This window comes from Micropterus dolomieu, linkage group LG01 (genome assembly GCF_021292245.1).
Source record: "Micropterus dolomieu isolate WLL.071019.BEF.003 ecotype Adirondacks linkage group LG01, ASM2129224v1, whole genome shotgun sequence".
NCBI lineage: Eukaryota > Metazoa > Chordata > Actinopteri > Centrarchiformes > Centrarchidae > Micropterus > Micropterus dolomieu.
The window spans coordinates 7,999,508-8,016,385 of record NC_060150.1 but is presented as its reverse complement, the minus strand read 5'-3'; the positions used below and the strand labels follow the sequence as shown (position 1 = coordinate 8,016,385).

The following is a 16,878-nucleotide window of genomic DNA, read 5'->3' as shown; positions in this document are numbered from 1 at the left end:
ACACACACACACACACACACACACACACCAGACTATTTGGTCAAGATGCAGGACCACACACTTGGCGTTTATACAAAACGATTTCAGAGTGGCGATTGTGGGGACTTCAACGTGACTGTGACTTCAGACATAAACAAACACGAAGGCTGACTGTCGTTGTCAGCTGGTTGCACTTGTGTGTGCTATGTTTTGGACAGAAAAACAAAATGAATAGAGAATAAAACTGTGGATGAAGTGATGAACTCGTCTTAGAAGATGCAATCAGCATAGTTTAAAGATTTTATGGCAAAGCAAATACACGTTGGTGACACTTCCCTGTCAGCTCGCTCTCATTGGCTGTTGCGGTATTGGAGGCTCCCTGATTTCGAATCTTAAAAAATTGGGGGTGCTTCCGATCCAGGCACAAGATTATGTCAATACATCCCTCACACTATAGAATCATTTGGACTGATAATCGGTAATCGGCAATTGTCGGGAGGGGCGAATCAGACCCAAAATCGGCCCAATAATCCTCTGGTGTGCCAGCATTAGGTTGTATGCCTCCTAACCACTCTGCCGTCAAGAAAATTCTAACTACTCATGTTCTGGTGGCTTATTTTAGCTTCTACTTACAATTCATTTTATATTTTTTCCCCTGCATTTCAGTATTGAAATTTGAATGTCTTTTTTGTATCTTTGCTCCAAAGCCTTCCTTCACCTCCAGCACAGAAGGATAAAAACTTCTCTTACAACATGTCATGTCTTTCTCATCCTTTTGCTGTTCTTTCTGTCAGCAGTAAAGAAATAATACACAGGGAGGGAGGGTGGGTTGGCAGTGTGCGTGGGTCTGTGGGTGCGTGCGTGTGTTTGTGCGCGCCTGCGCGTGCGTAGCCTTATGACAAAATCACCCTCACAGTGTCTGAGTTTACAAAAAAAACAAACAATAACCTCAGGATTCGAGTGGACAGGTTCTTTATAAATTTGAGTGACATCTGGGTTTATGAACCCTCAAGCTCTGACATGAGCTTTTTCTGTCTTGAGGATCCAATTTTACCTGTGAATCCAGGATTTCAAACTAGACCTTGGTCAAATAGCAAACACCACCATGAGTGTTTGTTTTCAAGCCCTTGGAGGACTGGATGTACAGTTCCTGCATCAGGAGTAAAGCCATAAAGAGTCGAATCAATCCAATGAGATGAAAAGATCCTTTAGACACTTTAGCATTCATTTTATTTGCCATTACTGCCTTCGATTAGTTCTCTGTTGTGACGCCTCTCATTGTGTGCAAATATTCAGAAGGGAGCGGTGCGGCTCGATGGACAGCCAGCTTTAACATATTCTCTCAAGAAATTCCTCTTCTCAACCCCTAAACTTTCCACAAAATGTTTGGCTTTTAATAGCTACTTTCACTTCTGCTAATGCGTGACCCTGTGATGAAGTTGAAAATGATTGTTTCATTAAAAGGATATTAAATCTTAAAGAGGCGTATGTTTGGGGACGTATTTGCATTGACTGATAACATCTTACACTCACATCTCATCGCAGTATTCTTTTGCCATTTGCTCAAGCTCACCTCAGCTCGACGCTCTTGCCCAAATTTATCTTCCTGGCTGCCGACAGAGGTAGAGGTGAGCATGTATGCAAATTGGCAATGTACATCATAGGCACTTTGTTCGCCTACAAACAAGATGAGTGAGGAAACACTCTTCATGCTACGAATGAGGCTCTTCTTTTGTGCTCTAAGTCAGTCAGCTAATGAGAAACTGTACCGGGGACAAAGACGCAACAACACAGAACAAGTGAAAGAAAAGGTCCATTTTCATGACAGTTTTATTTTTACAGCTTTTATCATATCCAGTGAAAATTAATTTTAGGATGATATATTGAAGTAACACGCAGAGAATACCAAGTTCGATTCAAGTTTATATTTTGCATGTAAAACTAATCCCCTGTGTCTTTGTGATCACTGTTGCTTTCCCAAAACATCTGGCATATTGACTTGTCCAGTCATCATAGCTAAGTACTCCTGTTTTCAGAAGCTTGCACGCCTTCGGGCCCCGACCTATAAGTTAATGCCGTCTTCAGCAAAAACATGTCTGATGCTGATGCTTAAACAGTTCTGCCATTTTGAGGGATTTCACACATCAACTGAGCAACCGAGTGTGATCCTGCGCCATCTGGTTTGAAGCCAGCGCTTCATATACTGTAGCTTAAAAAGAGTGCATTATGTGATATAAGGAATGATGAATACCGTGCATTCAGCACCACGTGCTTCATAGGACGACCTGAAGGATTTATGGTACCTTGAATGTCTTTGTGTAAGTATTTCTCTCCCTCCACCTCTCTCTCTCTCTCCCCCCCCCCCCTTCTCCAGGATGACCATCAACGCAGAATGCCAGCTGCAGCTTCATAATTTCCCAATGGACGAACACTCCTGTCCTCTCGTCTTCTCCAGCTGTGAATATTGGCAATAGCATGCACACACACACACAGACTAATTTGCATGTATTCATGCATAGTGATGCCTATACATGTATTACCTGGTAAAGTCAAGTCTACAGCATTTCAAAGGTTGTTAGGGGGCCCTAAATTGAAGTAACCCAGTTTCAGTGGGAATTATTGATTAGGAGATTGGGTATCAACTACATATATAGGGAGAGCCATGATTTGCATAAAGTACCGTTATATGAGGCATGATGCTGGAGCTTTAAATATTGGTTGCAGACACTTGCTGCTCTCTTGTCTTGTGCTGTGGTGCATAACTGAGAGCTCCACTAGTTGTAACTTTTAACACGTCTTTTTAATTTGTGTTTCTGTCTCTTTCCATCAATAGTCTCTCAACCTCCATGTGTGGCTGATAAAACAGGGCGGCAGATTTACACCTGCATTTCCCACGACATTAAAATTCAGATGCAATTGAATTTAATGATCAGTCTGTGATAAATAAATCAGTTGCAGCAGCGGCTGTTTTGCATACATTCCCTTTCTCTCCTCCCATATTTTGAACAGGAACGCCTTAAAATACATAGCGCATGAGCCTATGCCTAACTATTTTCAGCTGTAACGCTTTTCTTCCATTTTACTCGAGCACAACTTTGCTTTGGTCCTTTAGGAAATAAGTATAGTATGGCTATAGTATATGGTTTGGCTGTTAAGCCCATTAGCAGGGCTGCAGCTCCAACACATTCTCATCTCAGGAAGTTAAATACCGATGCTTTGAGAAAGCGTGACAAAGCGTCGGTATTTGACGCAAAAGTGTCAGTGTCCTATGAGATTCCTTTTTAATATGTGATATATATGCAGTTTGTTTAGGTATAGGCCACGAAAAAGTACTTGGTAAGGTTTAGGAAAAGATAATGGTTTTGAATAGGTTTAGGCACCAAAACTACTTGGTAGGTTTAGGAAAATATTGTGTTTTGGGTTGCAATAAGTACGTTACGTAACTATGTGACGGCAGATGGGTAACATTGGTGTTAAAAGCCCAGGGCATCTCATGCAGACACTGAAGGATACCTTGTGTGGCAAATACTGATGCTTTGTCAGGCTTTCTCAAAGCGTCGGTATTTGGCCAAGAAATCGACAGAAGGTAACATTGAAATATTAATTTACTTGTAGTTCTCTTAAATGATACATTTAATTAAATCTTAAGTTTAAGTTAAATTACAAATAATTGAACAGTAGGTTATCAGCACCTGAATCTTTTCTGGGAATCTGTTGTGTCAACATCTTCTGTGGTAGAAGGAAAAGAAGGGTTCAGATTATAGTTCTGCCTCCACACGGCTCATCACACTCAGATGAGAGATCATGGAGAGGATGAACTTAATGCAATGAGCCACTAATGACTCTAATGATGAGAGCTTAGAGTAATGGCCACACAGACGGTTTAGTTAAAATGGTTTTTTGGTAAGTAAGTAAAAGGTGTCCACAGGAGACAGTTCCAAAGTTTGGGGACCATAACTTCAAAGGCACAGTCTCCTGTACTTTTGCGTCTGGAACAAGAAACAGGCAACAAACCCTGATCAGTGGACCTGCTGGTGACATAAAGTAGGGCAGCAGTGAGCAGGTGCCTGACCATGCATAGCTTTGTAAGTGATCACAAGAATCTTGACCTGGATTCTGAATCTGAACAGGAGTCAGGGTGATAAATGTAATAACAACGTAAATAATAGCAATATTGCTATGCTAAAAAAACAAAACAAACACTTCCCACACTGGTCTGGAGTCAGGTGTTACTTTTGACCAGGCACTATGTTCAGACTGAAAATTCAACAGATAAAGAAATGGAACCAAAGACGAGGCAGGCACATGCATAAATGAGTTTTATCAACATTAGCATTCCGTCACGGACGTGTAGTCACATAAAATAGGAAATTCTGTCATATTTTGATGGTTTAACTGTTCTACTGTCTAAAAGAAAGTTTACATGAAGGGTTAAGAAAGTCTTAAGTCTAAAATATGTCATCAGAGTACCAAAATTGGCAGCATATCCCAGGAGATACAAATATATAAAAATAAAAATAGATTATTCAAGCCTTTATGCGCTGGAAAATAATGACTACATTGTATCAGCTATCCCTATGTTCTTGCACATTTAAGGGGTTGGAGGAATGAATGGCATGATGACTGCATTAGCACTGCCAATGGCTTTATGCTGGTATGAAATGAGAGTCCTCAAAGCGTTTACTGTTCCATTAACCAGTGCCTTATTAAGTTACCCACCACCTAAAAAGCACTAAAATCACATTGGAGTTTGTAGGCCATTTGTAGGTCATTCTGTTGGACCAGACATCTTCCACTGCTGGATATGATTTAATTTGGGTAATAATCATTACCTGATGTGACTACAGATGGCATTATTCGTCTCAGGCCATTATTAAACCTCCTCTCCACATTGAGTTCGGATAATCAATTAACTACTTACGAGTAAATACACAATTTGTTCATAGTGTGATGGGACGAGAGGTCATAGCACTGTGCGTTGTGAAAGAGCTATTGACCCCAAATGTGCTTCCATCATATCTCTGCTCTCAGTGAAATGATTTGCAGTAATAACTTTTTTTTGTCACTTCTTGACCATGTGGATGGACATATTCTTCTGTCTGTAGCTGCAACGGATGAGCAGCTAAGGACTTACCGCTGAATTAAAAGTTCTCCATTTACTGAAACAGACTACTGCCATTGTCCCAGCTTGTTGATAGCTAATAGCTCAAAATCACTGCATAATTTCATGGTGTACTTTTTAGTTTTGGTCTCTCAGCAAACGTGATGATATTGTTCATCAGTAATGAATACCAATGCAAGCTCTTATAGCAGCAAATATCTTTTTCTTTCGTCTTCGGAATACCCCCTATTTAAAACTCTGCTTTATTCAGAATTTTAAGATCAGAGCAAGATCCCTTGATAATTAAGGAACAACGGATATTCAAGTAAACTAAAAGCAACTTTAAGAGGTTTAATTACCTCTCAGAGCGGGACACAAGCTTCTTGATAAAAATAACAAAAACTTTCATAACATCTGCCCGTTTAAAAACGTCCACAGCATTTTACTTTGTATATATGAACATGTCATATCTCTGGAGACAGCAGCACAGACATCCATATCTGCACATATGAGTCAACTCTTTTGGAAAATGTAAAGCTGCTCTCCAGATTTCCATACGACCCTGATGAGCTATTCATCCATTTAGAAGCTCTAAAGAAACTCTTTCCATCACGCTTCGTTTTACAACATAGCCTACAATCGACACATTCTGTGGCAGATGGTTTGGTTTCGCTGTAGGAGGAGGAGAGAGGGAGACGATGCAGACCAGAGGTGACTTGAAGTCTTTCTCAGTCAGGGTACATCAGGATGACATCTGATAATGAAGCCGCATTTGGCGCTCACTTTTTTCCAGCGTCCAAACACATAATCCTTTCTCATACACTGGAACATCCACTGTTATCAACCTCTCTTGCCACTCAAGGCGTGTGTCTGTTAATGTATTATGATGCTGTAGCAGCTTAATGTACAAGGCTTTTAAAATGTTCCATCTCTTCATCATGAAGCAAATTAGAAGCCTCCCCACTATGGCTGCAATCAATTTCATTTATTGAGATAGAACACTATAAACATGATAAAAGGCATTGATGGCCTCACTAATCTTACTTATTCATTAGGAATCTTTTTTGATAGCAGACATATTCGTGACAGAGGAACTTGTAAGCTGCTGTATCTTTCTTTACAGTTTTTTAAAACAGTTATGTAAAAACAAAATAACATTTCTGAGAACTAGTGAGGGGTGATATCTGGCTGAGTGCTGACACTAATTACTGAGGTTGGACCCAAACGTAGGACACTACAAAGCGAATATTCAATTAATTTATTAAAATCAAACAGAAAAATTGGCTTACATGTGCAGTTGTGTGCAGAAGTCCAGTAATAGGTAGATCCACAATAGTTGCTGAAGTTCCACCGAGTTGGAAAAAAACAGCAAAAGTCCAAACACAGGGAAGAATCCAAAACTAAACTGAGGTCCAAACGTCAGGGCACCACTCAGCAACACAGAATTAATTACAAAACATACATGAGCAGGGAAGGAGTGAACAGGTGAAACACATCAGCTAACCAATGGGGAGACGCAATCAGGAAACAAAGTGGGACAATGAACACCAGACACAGGCAACTTAAGAGTAAACCAGGAAGTAAAACTCACATAAAACACCAAATCAACAGAACAAAACAGAGAACATGGAACTAACGAATGAGAACACAAAGACAGGGAGGGATAAATAATAAACTAAAACACACAGAGGAAGAACTTGAGCTAGAATAATACTGGAAAACACTTTACATCAATACCAAAACACAAGAAAAAACCTATAACCACAACATGAGATCAGTATAAAAGCCATGAAAAGCCTTGACTATGATTACAAGCACTTTGGACTCATGCAGTTACCCACCTCACAGGCCTAGCCGCAATCTCTTTCTAAATAACTACCCATGTGGTGCTATTTTGTATGATATATGCATTTTTACTGCACATACCATCACATATGAACAATAGTATTTGTGTCAGATAAATGCTGGCTATCATTGCAGGCCAGCAGGTTATTGGCTGTGTGGAAGAAACGGCAAAAATATTTTTAGGTTTTTAGAATTAAAGTTAGATTTAGATGCACACTGATATTAGCAGCTTGAAAAGTAGTAATAGCTTTATGTGACGCTAACAAGAGTCAATGAAGTTAAGGTAGACTTGAATGTAAATTGTTATGTAATGATGTCACAGCTATGCAATTTCAACGTTATCAAACAACATCTAGCACCTTTTCAAGTTGGCTTTAACTACTGTGCACTAGATGTCTAGATATCACTAGAGGTCTATCATTTTAGCAGACCTGATACTACTTTTTGCTACCTACTATCAAACACAAAATGGCTCAGTTATACCAGTTGCAAAGTGATCCCTTCAAAGTAAAAAAAAATGCAGAATGCACCAAATATCAGTGCTGTTGAAACAGGCGAGTCATACATTTAAAAATGTAATCAGCAGTTCAAAAAAGATCAGGACCTCCATCAGGACCGCCACAGTTGTTGCATTATTTGAAACGACACCGCAGGGGTTTTTGAATGGTCAATCACAAGAAGTTGTCACTCAGATATTTGTGTTCTTCACAGCTTTGTTATTTTCATTTTGAAAACCTCAGCTAAAAATGGACTTTTGTTAAACTTTTTGGGTTTCAGTGCAGAAAGCATGCTGAATGCTTACAGTTTAAACATATTCCCAAAGCCGTTGACGCTGGAAATAAACTGTTAGTGACCTTCTACACAGGTTTGGCTGTTGAAAAGAGTCGCTAGGATAGGTGGGAAAAAATTGTGCTTAGAGTCAGCTGTTTTTTTCCCCCTCACTTTATGATAAGTTATCTTTACTAAAAACACTGTACAAACACTTTCGGACAAGGGGAACAACTCTACGTTTTAACAGAAGTCCTCTTACATATATACATACACACATACGTACATATACCCACATGCATACTGTAGATAAGCATGGTTGCCACACTTAAGACAATGAAATGAGCTGTAGAGAGTTTGGAAAACCACATAAAACTATTCAAATTAGGATTATCCAGATATGGTAAATTGTTATCAAGAAAAAAAGAGAAAATTTCACTTGTTATCCTACATTAGTGCCGCGGGGTGTGAATCTTTGGTTCCGACTGACATTGTCGATTCTGGTAATTTGATTGGTGCAATGTATTTGTGAGCAGACTGTGTAATATTGCTTCAATTCTAACGCCCACACAGGCAGTGAACCAGCTGGGCGGCAACACTGTTGGCCGACGTAGCCATTTCTTAGACGCATCTATGATTGATGATCAATGTTCATAATATGAAAAATATGCTTACACAAAAAGTGAGGAAATTTCAGTTTCACTTTAAATCCCACAAGTCTCTACTGACATTATATTGTTTCCACTGGCAGATGTCCTCACCGGACTTAGATTACAGCAATATGGCAGAAACTGACATCCCTTGACGTCTTTGCTTAGAGGGTAGAAAGGGAGAATATCAGAGCCAAGGCCACAGAAGAGTGTAATGTCTAACACTGTGTGAGAACATGCTGCTTCGGGGGGATTTTAAATGCATAAAATGTGACAAACATTTTGTAGCTATGAAGATACACCGGTAACACAATGGTAATACTGTTTGCAGTTAAGATAATTGTGCAAACACACCAACAGAAATATGATGGCAATAATGTTTGCCATCTATATTAGTGCTTGAAAAAACACCTCTATTGCATCATGGTGATTGCTCTTCTTGGTTATAGACGGCTATCCTCTAAATGAGACTATTTACATAATTAGTTTGGTTTCCACTACAGGGCACAACAAGGCTTGCCACTCGCTCATTATTGCTGCCACTCATTTTAAAAATTGCTTCAACTTGTTAAATGAGCTCAGCTTCATTATTACACAGAGACATTGGTGATGTATTAGCTTTCACAGAAATTCCACATTTTGTGCTTGTGTTTAACTGCTGCACCCAGCGAGGAACTGCATGTGAAATCCTGCAGTCACGCCCAGGATCAGTACACTACCAAGTGGCTTTCAAGCAGGTCATTCTCCTCGGCTCCTCCATGGAAAAGTGCTTTCACTCGTCACTGAAGTCTAACAATAGGCTTGTCACAGAAGTATATGGAAGATGCAAACCCTATAATCGTACACTTGAAAAAATATCCATTTATATAAAAACAACATCAAGCCGTTTCATGAAGTTTTTCTTTAAAGTAGCCTTTCCTTTTCCCACCCATGATCACAGTATCTTGCAATAAAGCAGACTAATATAATATGATTGAAGAGGATCCTTAAGACCAATTGAATTGTAGCCTGCTTGTAGAAACAGGTGGAATTATTCCACTGAAATTAAGATTTTAAGACAAAATAAGACATTGAATTACATGAGAGAGTGGGTATTCGTTCACCATGGGTGCATTACAGTGGATTCCAAGCAAACAAGTTAACAGTAAGTGCTCACTCGGTCTGCAGTCCACTGAATTGCCAATGAAAACTCACTGCACAAATTTGTATAAATCATGCACAAATCAGTATTAAATCATGCATAGAATAAAAACTGCATTGCTGTGTTAATCGTTCCTGTATTCTTTGCCTTAAACTGCATTCTGTCTCTCTCTCTTTCACACACTCTCTGTGTGATTTCTAGATGGCTACCCCCGAGATGAGATTGTGTACAAGTGGAAGCGAAACTCAGTGGAGACGTCGGACCAGAAATACTGGAGGCTTTACCAGTTTGATTTCATGGGGCTCAGAAACACCACAGATGTGCTCTCGACAACAGCAGGTAAGAATAGCGTCAACAAGAGGTCGAGGAAAGGTCACAACTCTGGCAGTTGAGTCAAAAAAAGCATGCTGAGCGGTTGAATTTCAAAGCGTTGTGACTTTTTTCCACTTCCACACTACCCTCCGTAGAGGTCAAAGGTCGGTTTCGGCTGCAGACTAGCAGCTGGAACTGGCAGGAGTCTTGCATGCTGGGTTCAAAATAAAACTCTCTGCCCCAAGGTTTGCACAGGTTCACATTAGAGCCATGCCCATAAATGTAATCATATAACTATAAGCTCAAAGCTCATAAGTATTCCCCTCGGGTGTAAGGGCAAATAGGTTTTTCCACTGACATTAATCACCAAGATTAAAGATTAAAAAGAAAGTTTAATTATTCACTCATTTTCCTTCTCTCTTCCAGTGCTTTCAGTGCAGTTCTTATGCTTTGTCTTCTTTGATTATTTAATTTAAGTTTCTTGTTTGGGAGGCAGTGTTATAATGTTGCTCCAACAGGTGCCAGTAATTATACCGACAACTGGCATGGGGTGGACAAGTTGCTAATACATTTTTAATGCTTTCACGTGACCCTCGAAGACAAAGACAGATTTTAATGGCTCAATAAGTTAATCATCATAAATGAGGGAGATAGAGAAAGAGCATGACGCAGCAATTGTTAACCCCTCTTAACCTTGTTTATGAGTTGCATATTCGTACCATACAGTCTTTTGTCTGTGGAGAGACATGCTCAGATCTGCATAATGTGACCTCATTCAGATTTCTAAGAGTTGAACCTCCGTTCATGAATATTCAAGGGACAGGAGTACTTGGGATGATTAGGAGAGGGATAACAAGGAGTGGCATCAAATTATTAAGGCGCTCAGTGGAAATTAGTTGTACAGCTTCATTTTACAAAAAGGGAAAGCATGGGCGTGTTTGTTCCAGCACTCAAATGTGACATAGCTAAATCAAATATATTATTCTTTGTAACTAACAGCATGAACAAATTCTGTTGTCTGTTTAACTGCATCACCCGTTGGGAATACTGATCAGGCATCCTGTTTAAATCTAAAGAGGAACTGCCATTGTATCTTTGTTCCTGATCATACAAAAAAAGCTGACTGATGAGCACACTCATCCAGAGACACATTGATGGCCTTATAAATTAAATGTTTTCCTGGACTCCCGCTGCATCGTCAAAACACAGCCAAACTAATTTTCTGCTGAGATGCTCAAAGGCAACGGCAAACCTACACATCTACCTCATGCTGTTCAAGAAAATTAGCCGTTTTCTCATTTATTACCCCTTTCTTTTTCCTGTTTCACTTGCCGGAGCTCCATCTCCACACGCATGATGATTAGATCCCAAGCTAAAAATACCTATCATTAATTTACATCATGACAAACTTCGAAAGTGCTGTGTTTCTGTTTCTCTTCCTTTCTCTCTCTCTCTCTCTCTCTCTCTCTCTCTCTCTCTCTCTCCTATTTCCCTCTCTGTATGTGTCTCCCTCTCTCCTCTTTTTATCCTTCATCCCTCATAAACACATGAGGTATGGGGCTGTTTTAATGAGGACAGAGTGGACAGATCCCAGGCCACAGCACCACTGGGGACCCCGCCGCAAATCCGCCGTCGTTATCAATTCAGCGGAGTCCTCTTCAAAAGGCCCCAATGCGAAATCCCAAACACTTCACTGCTTTGTTCTACCATCCCATCGCAAATTCCCCAAAAGCTTCCATTATGCCTTTTTCTGCAGTTACGTTGCATAAATGCTGATGCTCGTCCTATTTTCTCCCTTCACATGTCCACCCTGGAAATGAAGAATCTGTAGCAAAATTGCATTTCCATGCCTTGTTCTCTGATTGGATCACAGATCACAATACTGATATTCCATTTGATGTTCCTTCTCTACTCAATGAATGAAATCCTACTTCCTTTCACTGCAGTCAATAACCTGCTGACCACAGATCACATGAAACTGATGAAAGTATTACTGCATGCAGACATGACCAGGTATGCAGTTAACTAAAAAGAAATGCATCATTTTACCATTCAATTAACCTCACCCTAGAGCAGCTATTATCCAATCATAGTTTAGCATTTATAACTAGACAGCATGCCTGTCTAGCTTTGGATTTCTTCAGAAGTTGAAGCGGTGCACATGGGGCTCTAATAACTACTAAGCATTTAAAGAGTTTGAAGGCTTTTAAGCCTTTCCAGAACCAAACACACAAGAGCAAAATTGTAAGGAAGGGAATTAAACATTGTGTTTATCTGCTCAAGGCGATTGTAAGCATGTTGGGTTAACTAGCTTACCTACAGTAGTAACAGAGTGTTACTTCCAAGGCCAAGTAGCATCCTAGGTTATGTTAAAAAAAAAACTTTTCTTGGCTTACACAAAAACTGTGTAATAATATTTGTATAGAAGCAGATGCTATCAGAGTATTAGCTTATGTTAGCGGCTGTAGCATTACATTTACCAAACATATAGGTAAATCCTCAGTCTTATATTTCGCCTTGCCATACTTACTGTGCATTCATGTGGTGTCGGAATTATCGGAAAGATTATTCATTCAAAATTCACGTGAATGCCCCCTGAAGTTCAGAAAGTCTGAGAAAATTTTGGTACACAAGTTGTTGACGTCATACATAGAAACATGGCGGACAACATGGTTGATGGTTAGAAAGGTATGATGAATGGTGCAAAATCACGTATTTCATATACATTTTTTCCTACCATGTCATTTGTAATATGATATTAGGTTATAATGGTTAGTTTGCTGTGCATGTAGAGTGACCTAGATTTATAACGAAAGTTATTTATTTGCAGTATTTGCAGTACAAACAAATAGGTCGCATCGCATCATAGCAGCATCACCTCGGTCACCTACAACATTGCCAAACACATTTCTACCATCTTAGCTCCCTTGGTGGGTTACACGCCACACCACATCCAAAACATTGATTTTGTAAACAAAGTTCAAGGACTGAAACTGGACCCAGATGAAACCATGGTGTCCTATGATGTGACCTCTTTGTTCACCTGCATCCCCACCATGGAGGCAGTAGAATCCGTAAGGAAACGGCTACTAAAAGACAACACCCTGGACAACAGAACCAGCCTCACCCTGACCAGATCTGTAAATGACTCTACCTCTGTCTAAACCACCTATTTCCAGTACAACTGAGGATTCTACAGACAAAAGCATGGCTGTGCAATGGGCTCAGCAGTGTCACCCATTGTGGCTAACATCTATATGGAAGAAGTGGAGGGAAAAGCCCTCAACTCCTTCAGTGTAAGCCTTCACCGAACACATCAACTCCATGGACAGTAACATCAAGTTCACAAGAGCAGATGTCCACAACAACAGTTTAGCTTTCCTGGACTGTGCTGTACACATTGAAGAGGACAGGAGCCTGCAAATTGGGGTTTACAGGAAACCCACACACAACTTACCAATACTTACTTTTTGATTCCCACCACCCACTGGAACACAAGCTATGAGTCATCAGAACCCTGCACACAGAGCAGACCACATAACAACAAGTGCAGAAGCCAGAGAGAAGGAACAGAACCACCCTAAGAGGGCACTTACAGCCTATGGATACCCTAAATGGACCTTTGAGAAAAAAGCCACAAAATCCAGGAAGAAGACCAACACTACCGGGGATGAGGAGAAGAAGGTCAAACGCAACAACATTGTGATTCCATACGTGTCTGGAGTATCAGAGAAACTCAGGAGGATTTTCGTCAAACCCAAGAACACGCTAAGACGGATACTGGTACACCCCAAAGACCGCACACCCAAACACAGGAAAAGCAATCTAGTGTATGCGATCCAATGCAGTGAGGAATGCACAGACCTGTACATTGGAGAAACTAAACAACCACTACACAAACGCATGGCTCAACACAGAAGGGCTTACTCCTGAGGTCAAGACTCAGCAGTTTACTTACATCTGAAGGATAACAAACACTCGTTTGAGGAACACCAGGTGCACATTTTCGACAGAGAAGATGGATGATTTGAAAGAGGTGTCAAAGAAGCCATTTACACCCAGGTTAAGAAGCTGTCGTTGAACAGGGGAGGGGGTCTACGCCACCACTTATCCCCCACTTACAATGCTGTCCTTTCATCACTTCCCAGAAAACTGAACAAGCATTTCCTCTTGGCCTCAGGTGAAGATACCAACGATGGTCGTTCAAACTTGGCCAGGGGTGGTTCTAACAACCATGACGACTGTCGTTACAACAGCCAGGTGCACTAAGGAACCAGCGGTATCAACGATCCTAGCTAACGATCCCACAGAGGTTAAATAGCTGAGTTTCCCTACCAGTCAGTCAGAACTGAAGAAGTCTCTTGGATGAGGGACGAAACACCTTCTAGTTTTTTCTTCAACCAAGTCCAGGTGCCCTTGACCCCAACTTCATTGGATCATTACAACCTGTACACGCAAACAAAGACATGCACAAAACCTTGTACTGAAACATTGTTGGGGTTTTTTCTGTATCTGCGTTCACATAGGAATAGTGTGAAAAAATAGGTTGAGGGGTAGAGGTCGTGGTCATTTCTGTGAGATCAGGTTGCAAGGTTTATGTGCTATGGTGAGTGCCATGCGAGTGATGGCTGTGTTTAATTATCGATGTCTGAAATGTTGGGGGTTGGAAGACCAATTATTTAGGAGATAGAGTGTGTAATAGAGGATAACTTGCTCTTGTTGGAGACAGATGAAGAAGGAAGCAGCAACAACATTTTAGCTGAATTGCCATGAGCTCATTAATAAAACAGTTTTCCCAAGAAAAATCTTTGCAACTTCCAAACAGAAAGTAGACCTGACTGTATGGCATGACAGAGTCTGTCGACAAGTGTAGAGCGGGCAACTCGGACTAATAAGTATTCTGTAGGGGCGTGTAAACAGAGGGGTTGTTACTCTCCAAACAGAATGTAAACAGAGGGGTTGTTTGCTATGATGCACGGTATGAGCACAGAAGTCACCACGCTGCTGTGTGTATGCACACAGCCACAGATAGTCCATCTGAGATTGTTCATTTTTTTCAGCCCCCATACAGTAATTAATGCAAGCGAAACAGTATAATACTGGTATAATACTGCAACATTTGCAAAATAAAACTGTGCATAATGATGCTTATCTTCTGTGCATTAAATTGTCAAAGGAAACATTCTGTCAGCAGAAGAGTAGATGTGAACTATGTCTATCTTGGTCTGCTTCTGTCTTGCATTTAGAGGGAGAAGGAGAAGAATCATTCAAGCTCCAATTAATTGTTGTTTTATTTACCCCTATTGGTATATAAATTAAGTTGTTTTTTTATCTCACCACTATGTTCCAATTCTAACATGCTTTGGATTGCTTTAGAAGCACACACACTTTATCTACATAAATGGGTACATAAAACTGGACAGTTTTATTTTGTTAGCAAAGTAGCAAAGTACTCTGATTTGATTCTGTGCTACTGTGTTGTGATTAAGATTTCCTTTGTTGTTACATTGCTTTGGAGATTATTAACCAGGTAATTTGCATTAGTCTTATACAGTACAGTCAACTAATATGTGATTACATGGTTTCTGCCTTAATGGGCCATATTTATACAATTCCTTTCTTTAGAGCATTTCTGTATGGATTTACAAGGATTTAAAGAATTGACTCTATATGAATAAAAAGTAATTAAACGCACCACACATCTTATCTCAGCTTTCCACATCCACTCACTACATCGTTATTCGCCAATTTGCTCACCTGTCACCTGATTCTTCCAAACTCTTGCCACTGGGCAGCAAAAAAATGAAGAAAAATTATTCTGGCATTTTGGTGAATGACCATAAGCAGCAGACATTTTGGTGCCCTATGCGAGACATCCACTCTGGTTGATTGTTTCACTCTAATATTTCATAATTATTATCAGAACTCAATTATAATCAACATCAACAGATAGTCTTTCAATTAGCACCTTTACATGCACTCTCAGTCTCACCCTGGTTTCAATCATGTTCAGGATATGATTTTAACATCATGCAGGTTCCTGATTGTCCATGACTCATGTACTGAGGCGCAGTTATCATCAATGTCAGGCTTTCACTTGTGGATGACCTGACCATATTAAATAATTCAGATTTTTTCTAAATTATACAAACTTAGCCTACTGTGCATTATCAATTTCACATACCTCAATGTTGCAATCTTGAACATGAGCACCTTGGGAAATTTGTGTTTATATTTTAAATTCAGTGTTTAGATCATTATTTATCATTCTTTCAAATCTTTTGTTCAACTAATTAACTAATGCTTGAGTCAAAAAGTTTTGAAATCCTTGTAGTAGACGACTTCAGCCTGCAGCCAAGAACTGACTGCAGTGGCAGCAGCTTATTCCTTCAGGGCAATTGCGGCCATCAAAATTACGTCTACAAAAAGTGCTTCTTTTTGCCACCGACTGACTCCAGACTTTTGTTGGTCGTCTACCTGCAGACTGCTCTCAGCATCAGGTGCTGAGTGTAGTGTCAGAGGTGGGTTTATTTAACAATAAAAGGCTGCATTGTGTGAGTTTGACAGAGTTTTAAAAATAGAAAGAGGGCCTGAAATGAATTAATATTACTAATAAAATCTTCTTTTTTGGCGGCCCTCGAGCTGGTGGCACATGATGGCCCTAAATCAACAACAAAAAACTTGAGGAACTGTGCAGATAACCATTACATGTACTGCACTGATACACATTTGCAACTGTGTAAGTGATAAACACTCTGTCACAATGACGCTGGTGCACCTGGCGATTAAAATTATTTCAATTCTATGTAGAGCATGAAGTGAGATTCAGCATCTGAGCGGAGGGCAAAGGTCTTCCTCTGCATATGTTTTATTCAAACCGGCTTCCTTTTCATGGAAATGTCTGAGTGGCAGCAGATTATCAAAAGACATTCTTCAGTAATATTTAAAGTAATGCTTGTCGGATGCGTAGAACTTTGTCAAGGTTACAGAACAATGGCTTTTGTTCGCCAAGTGTTGTAGCTCAGTATCTCCCTGCTGCTGTCAATTAACGCTCGCAATAACAAGCATCCTACTGTAGTCGG

The 16,878-nt window shown here is 40.1% G+C and overlaps 1 protein-coding gene and 1 long non-coding RNA gene across 2 annotated transcripts in view; one reads left to right on the top strand and one right to left on the bottom strand.

Annotated features, from left to right (window-relative positions):
- The window catches only part of LOC123974456, a 153,233-nt gene that overhangs the window by 54,739 nt on the left and 81,616 nt on the right, over positions 1–16,878 (bottom strand). The gene's annotated exons all lie outside the window — the stretch shown is intronic.
- Positions 1–16,878, top strand: part of LOC123974450 (gamma-aminobutyric acid receptor subunit gamma-3-like) — a 113,132-nt gene that overhangs the window by 74,286 nt on the left and 21,968 nt on the right. Inside the window, exons 6-7 of the mRNA XM_046055141.1 lie at positions 2,354–2,436; positions 9,686–9,823. Coding sequence (XP_045911097.1) covers positions 2,354–2,436; positions 9,686–9,823 — 221 coding nt within the window. The remainder of the gene's footprint in view (positions 1–2,353; positions 2,437–9,685; positions 9,824–16,878) is intronic.